Raw genomic sequence first — 6,969 nt, forward strand, 5'->3', positions numbered from 1 at the left:
CCAGGTGACCAGCCTGAACCAGGACCAGGTGACCAGCGTGAACCAGGTCCGGTCCAGAGTCCTGCTGGGTTCTGCAGATTAATAATGTTGACATGAATAACGGGAAGAAGCAGATGTTCAGCAGCTGGATTTTCTGGTTTTAATCTCATCTGTGGATGAAAACAAAGATGAGAAACATTTTGTATCTGCAGTAAAATCTAATAAATCCAATCGAAGCATCAGACGGAGCGCTGACCTTTGACCTCTGCCTGCAGCAGCAGAGGTTAAGCTTTCAGCTCCTCTGGGTTTTTATTTGACTCGTAATTATTTAAACGTTGTTGTTCACAGGAGGAAATATTGATTTCATAAGTTTGATCATTCAGAAAGAAAAGAACAGCCTCTAACTTTTATCACAGCTTTATTTTAAAGAATATCGACTAAAATCCAGAATCAATCAACGGATTAATCGATTACTGCTGAGCCTCTCCGTCGCCGTGGAGACAGGAGACAGAGGACATCAGGACCCGACCGAGGCTGGAATGGACAACAAGAAGCTCTTAAATATCAAACCATAAAAATGGAGACGTTCCCCCTCGGGGGGCCAATAAAGGCTCATCTTATCTGAAGAACATCCAGAACTTCAGGTTCCTCTGAAGCCGGCGGCTCTCCGGACTCCCTCCAGGACAAGTTAGGAGATCAATTTAAAGCAGAAATAAAACCAGAGAGGCGTTTCAACATGAGGCCTCACCAACGAAAGGAGGGAACGGAAAAATCCAGCGAGCCGAAGGTCCAAAGGTTTTGATTTATAGAGAGGGTAAAGTTTTAGCTTCCATGTGACGACAGATCTGCTGGATAATTTATTTAATTAGTGACACACGAGCCGTCCTGCCTTCCTGTCCCCATCTGACTCCTGCAGGATTTAGCTGCTCTTCCATCAAAACCTTCGGCTCGTTCAGCTGAAGGCTGCTGGGACTTTTGCTCTTTGTCACTTTTATGCTTTTCAAATTATTTTGAATTAATTAACAAATAATTTCCTTCAAAACTTGTTCTTCTTCTGCTGGCTGTCCTCTGGTCTTCTGATGCTACTTTTAGCTTTTAGCTGCTGTTCTGCTTCCTTTAGCTTCATTTCACCTTTTTAACAGCCTTCACTCTGTATTATTTATGCTTTATTTGTGCTTTCATGTATTATAGTTTCATCAGTTTTTTATTTAAATCCTATTTATGTCACTAAGAGAAGTTGCTTATTTTAGGACTATTAAAGCTCATTAAAGTCGGAGAAATTCTGTTTTTTTCTGCCTTGATTTTCTTTTAAAATCACAATAAATCAAACTTCTCTTTTTTCACTCCAGGAAAACTGAACTTTCATGAAGAAAAGCAGGGCTTCTAGGAAAACTATGGGAAGAGAAAGAAGACAGGTGGGGCGACCTGCACCGGGTGGATCCTGGTCCTGGAGCCGCCCACGCCCTCCGCCGTGGTGACGGCGGCTCCGTGGAGCTGACAGAGCGGCAGCAGGCAGGCGTTGGCCGAGAAATGTCTGAAGGTGCAGTGAAGGAAACATCAGAACTACTTCCTGTCCAGCCGAGAGTCATCCTCAGCGTCAGCACAGCTGGCTGTGGCAGCCATCTTGAATTAAATGCTAGTAAGGAGCTAAAAACATCCACCAAGTTTAAAAGTTTGTCCCTAAATGAAATATAAAAACTCTAAAACTAATCATTAAAATAAAAACTTTCATCTGTTTGTTTTTCTTTCGACCTTTTCAGCAAAACAGTCGATGACATCACGCAGGCGCTTTTTGCTGAGTCATGCCAACAGGCAGACAAACAGCAGTCTGACCTTTGACCTGCAGCCGAGGCGCTCTGTTTGATCCTCCGTTCGTATTTCATCAGATTACAGCTTCTGTGAAGAGAAAAGCTACAGGTAGCAAAACGACAGCTAAAAGCTAGAGCAGCAAAGTGCTAACTAAAAGCTAAAAGTAACAAAAAGACAGCCAAAAGCTACAGCAGCAAAATACTAACTTACAGCTAAATGTGGCAAAACGACAGCTAAAAGCTAGAGCAGCAAAGTGCTAACTCAGCTAAAAGTGGCAAAAATCTTGTTAAAAGTTAAAAATAAAAAAGCCAAAAGTCGTCAAACACTAAAATGAACTAAACGCTAAATTTAGGAGAATGTTAGCTTAACAAAAATTAGCATTTGTAGAATTAGCATTATCATTATTCTCCATGATTTCTTCGTAAATAAAGTTATATATAAAAACCAAAATTCACAGCAGCCTTCAGCTGAACGAGCCGAACGTTTGGCTGTTCAAACAGCTAAAAGAAAAGAACGTTTACAGAAGTAATTAACCCTAAAATGGCCAAACGAAGGACTGCGCTCTGTAGAGTTCCTCAGCGTTCTGCTTTAGAACCAACTCTAGAACAAACAGATGAGCTGAAGGTGAAGGAAGGATACACGACGGTTCTGGTTGCAGGGCGGTAGCGCGACACCATCACCGTGCACGCCCCACATCCTCCCCCGCCGCAGCCGGACTTGGTTCCAGTTAACCTGACTGGAGCGGGAGTCAGGATCCAAACCGGACTGAAGCCACGTCAGGGACAGAAAAAGGGCTTTGCTTCGGGGTCTGAAGGATACGCTCGTCTCGGAGGAAGGACAGCAGCGTGGTTTCAGGGTCGGCGTGCTCCTCTGTCACCTGTTCAAACAGGAAACAGGGCGCCATCTTTACCTCTCACCTCACACCTGCAGCCTAAACGCCATCAAGGCGTGGAGTTTAACGAGCGCGAGGGGAGGGTTCGACCCAAACAACCCAGGAACTCTTAGAGTCAGATAACTCCAACCAGGTGTGGTAGTAGCTGAGAGTTGTTCCCAACACGTACTTGAAGCGCTACTCTTACTGAAAACAAGAACTGTTGGAGTCAACCACGACTGTCTGTTAGCAAAATATCTCTGGATGGAGCTGAATGAAAAACACCTGCAGCTCATTAAGACAACCCAATTAAAAATGGCCGCCACTCAGTCAGTTTTACACATGTTGAGCTGAAATTTCAGGTGGTAGTAGCTGAGAGTCATCCCCAGGATATACAATGCTGCACGAGATACATTTGTGTCCCTTCTTATCAGACGGCAGCCATCTTGAATGGTTTTTAACACAAACCCACAGCTTACAGTTCCACTTTTTGGGGCTTTTATTTTGGACAAACGAATGACGTACATCCGTTACGTAATCTGACACAGAGGTGGCCAACCCTGGTCCTGGAGATCCACCATCCTGCATGTTCTCCTTGTTTCTCTGCTCCAACACACCTGATTTGAATCAATGGGTGATTAACAGGCTTCTGCAGAACATGAAGAGGTGATTTAACCTCTGAATCAGGTGTGTTGGAGCAGAGAAACAAGGAAAACCTGCAGGATGGTGGCCCTGAGGACCAGGATTGGACACCCCTGATCTAACAGGTAACAGATGTCAGACCAAGTTTTCTTTAAATAAATACACAAACTAATAAAAATCGGGGGCTGAATAAACTAAATAAACTATATTCAAGACAACAAATAGTCCATGCCATATTTAAAATAATAAAAATAAAATGAAATAAAACAAATCAGCAAAAAAAAAAAAAAATATATATATATATATCATCAACCAAACAAACAAGCAAGAATTCCAATATTTGAAAAAGCTAGAAGTGTATCTAAACTCAGGATGTTTTACAGATGTCAGCTTATTCTACAGCTGCTTGAACCATAAATTTATACCTAAAATTTCTCTGCAAAGTTGGAATGTTATTCATGACAAACATTAAACTTGCTGTTATTAATCCTTAAATTACCTTTTTCCCGTTGATAAAGACGCACAGAGTGTCTCCTTTCTTTGTAGACATCCTTCAAGTTGAAGTTCAGCAGCGAAACAAGCGCTACGAAAAATAAAACACTTTCACTCCTCCCCCTTCACAATAAAAGCCGACGGGTGGGCGTTAACCGACAAAACTATTCTCTTCAGCAGTTCTCCAGGCTTTTTTTTAAAGGGAGGTTTGTTTCTGAAATTGTTTTTTTTTTTCCTGCAACATGAAGCAAAGCGCCTAAATGTAATTTGCATAGTTTCCAAGTTTGCTCAGTTTTATAGACACCATACTGGGTAATGTTTGAATGATTTTATTCTTCATTGATTCTGCTGCGTGACTCTAATTTGATCTGATTCGATTAAACAGAAGCAGAAAATCATCCAAACACAACTTTATCTGCTGCAGCTCAGGTTGACCTCTTTTTAAATAAAACACCAACAACATAGGAAACATTTCTTAGGCTCTTTCAAATCAAAAGTAGTTTTATCTTCTTTTTTAGCCTTTTACTGGTTCTGATCCGGTCCTTGTGAGAGTTTTTACCCAAATATAAATATTTTAGAATATTACCAGCTCACTCGAAGCCAAAGACACCTTGGATGGAATGCAGCTGTGGTTCTGATGGTGATTGTCCATGTCATGCTGAGGTTTGAGCAACTCTATTTTATTATAACTCCTTGGCAGGTAAATTATAAACCATAACTTAACTTAGAAAAACATCCCAGCATACAGTTATTTAACACCTGTCACTCATTGACTCAAACTGCTGACATATTTCATAAATGTCTTGTTTAGTCTGGTGGACATGACGCACAGCTGCATTGTTAATGCCTTATTTGAGTTGTTCTGAGCCTCCTGAGAGCGTTAAAACTCCTCTCTGCCTCAGCTGAAGACGGGCTTACAAACGTTTCAACTTGATCAAACAGTCTGACTTCTGTCGTCGTCTCTGAGTAATGTGACCGCTTCATCGCTGGACTTGCATGAAACATGTCCAGCTGAACCTTTAGGCTGTGGCTTCTTCTGTCCTGAAACTGGTCCACAGTTTCATCCACATCTGCAGAAAGTGAAATAGCAACATTTAAATGAGTCTGAGTGAAGCTCTCCTGAAATGAAACATCAGTGTCAGGCATGTGATAGAACTCCGCTCTTAGCGCTTGACATAAACTCAGGGAATTTGTCCAGAGAGCGAAACCAAAACCACACACGGAGACGGAGCTAAAGGTAAGTGAGTTTTATTTACAGGTGGTGCCAGTATATACAGTGAGCAGGTCTCGGGAGTAGTCTGTAAGGCCAGATAAACTGGGTGAGTCTCGGGTACGATTCTGGTCAGTGTAGTTCAAAAGATAAAGGAAATAATGTCTCTTGTTCTCTTACAGATCCAGGAGGTGAGTACTGCGTAGAGGAGGTGAGGAGCGGTTCCAGAGTGATCCAGAAGATGACGAGTCAGTTCCAGCAAAGGTAAGTATCCGACAGGTTCCAGGTAAGTTCCCATTAAGGTCCGTAGTCTTGGCGTGGCAAAACCTAAGTTGTAGGCAAGACAAAGAACGTAGTTAACACACAGAGCAGAATCGAGGTTAGACACTGAGGTGGAGAATCTAACCCGGAAGGTTTGATGCTCCAGCGAAGACCTGATCTCAGCCTGAGGCTTAAATGCTGAAAGGTCTCGTCAGTGAAATCAGGATCACCTGTGAAGTGGAGGTTAGTGACGCTGCCCAAGGGCAGAGCTAAACCCAGATCCTCACAGCGCTCCTCAGCCGTCCTGGGACGGTGTTTGCTTGCATCACTGGTATAACACTTTGGTGGCCATCTTGATTTCTTCTCAGCCAAGAGAACCTGCCTGTCACGGACTGAGGTGGAGAAGGAGGCGAACCTAGAGTGCAGACCACCAACAATGAACCGGTAGAGTGGAGAAAATGACCAGGTTTTAAAGCAGAGGATAATGAGGTAAGTGATGAAGATTGTGGACAGGTGGAGATGGGCGTGGCAGATAAACAGAAGCAGACTGAGGGCAAGAGGAGAATGACGACAAGACAATGACAAAACACATAAAATACCCAAAACCCAAATCCTTACACTGCCATTTGTGTAGCCTCTTCAAAAATCTCATGAAACTTCCCACTATCTCTTTTTTTCCAGCAAGGCTGGATCTCACACATCCTATTGCTTCTCTTATCCCAGAAATAACCTCAGTGTACTTTTGAATTCTCAGAACAGTGATTCCTTTTTGGAAATCTCTCTAAGAGACCATTATTCCTTAACATTGCTTGATGCCATACGTACAGACTGATGTTGTCAGGTTTTTAGCTAAGTCAAAGAGAGAGCAGCTCGGCGACTGACAGACACAGGAGACTTGGATTACAGTAAGTGATTTATTTACAGTGAATACAAAGACAACAGGAGTCGGATCTGCAAGAGAGGACGAGGGGCAAGTATACGAGTGGCTGGTGTAGGTTTAATGGTTGTGGTGAATGAATAATTTCCAGGAGAGTCTGTTCTTACAGGGTAGGAGATTGGGTCCGGCGTGGGAGGTGGTGATGAGAAGAATACTTGCAGGTGAGGCGTTTCCAGGATGCAGGATCCCAAATGGCTGAGGTAAGTACGTCCTCCGCAGGATGCAGGAAACAGGGAGGCAGACTGTCTCAGGTAAGTAGCTCTGGCTACAGATCAGACTGGTCCTCCAGGATCACAGGTAACTCTGGCAGAGTACAAAGCACAAAAACACAATTGAGCAAAAACTCAAAGTTTAACGAGGTAGGTAAAAGGCTGAGAGACTTTACCACCTGGCAACAGTGGCGCCGGATTCATTTTCTAGGTGGGGGGGCCACCGGAGTGTTTCGTCACCTTATTAATTTTACATGCATCGAATCATCGTCTAACATCAATAAAAATTGAATAATGAAACGCTTTTTCAGCTATGACTTTTTGGTCCAATATATTATTATGAAACAACAGAATTATAAATGACCACAATAAAAGTAAACACAGGTAAATAACATGCGCACGGGCATAGATGGAATAATCCAACATCTGAGCAACAGAAATATACAAACGCTTGTGCGGCGGAACTAATTAAGAGCATTCGCTATTAAAACAACATAAACTTTGTCAGACTTGGAACATATAACCAAACATTATATTAGTAAAAAGATTTCTTCCGATG

General features: G+C 42.6%; 1 protein-coding gene and 1 long non-coding RNA gene across 2 annotated transcripts in view; both read right to left on the bottom strand.

Annotated features, from left to right (window-relative positions):
- The window catches only part of LOC108229248 (xanthine dehydrogenase/oxidase-like), an 8,515-nt gene extending 4,631 nt beyond the window's left edge, over positions 1 to 3,884 (bottom strand). The window contains exons 1-5 of the mRNA XM_037973981.1: positions 3,801 to 3,884; positions 2,608 to 2,665; positions 2,428 to 2,524; positions 1,405 to 1,513; positions 9 to 149 (exon numbers count right to left, since the gene is read on the bottom strand). Coding sequence (XP_037829909.1) covers positions 9 to 149; positions 1,405 to 1,513; positions 2,428 to 2,524; positions 2,608 to 2,665; positions 3,801 to 3,851 — 456 coding nt within the window. The 5' untranslated portion in view covers positions 3,852 to 3,884. The remainder of the gene's footprint in view (positions 1 to 8; positions 150 to 1,404; positions 1,514 to 2,427; positions 2,525 to 2,607; positions 2,666 to 3,800) is intronic.
- A 92-nt stretch (positions 3,885 to 3,976) lies between these two features.
- LOC119616754 lies at positions 3,977 to 5,989 on the bottom strand. Its single transcript, XR_005232770.1, has 3 exons — positions 5,410 to 5,989; positions 5,184 to 5,330; positions 3,977 to 4,863 (listed from the first exon to the last, which is right to left on the bottom strand). It is a non-coding gene; the product is annotated as an uncharacterized LOC119616754 (long non-coding RNA).
- Between the last annotated feature and the right edge of the window lie 980 nt (positions 5,990 to 6,969).

The sequence above is a fragment of the Kryptolebias marmoratus genome, linkage group LG23 (genome assembly GCF_001649575.2).
Source record: "Kryptolebias marmoratus isolate JLee-2015 linkage group LG23, ASM164957v2, whole genome shotgun sequence".
NCBI lineage: Eukaryota > Metazoa > Chordata > Actinopteri > Cyprinodontiformes > Rivulidae > Kryptolebias > Kryptolebias marmoratus.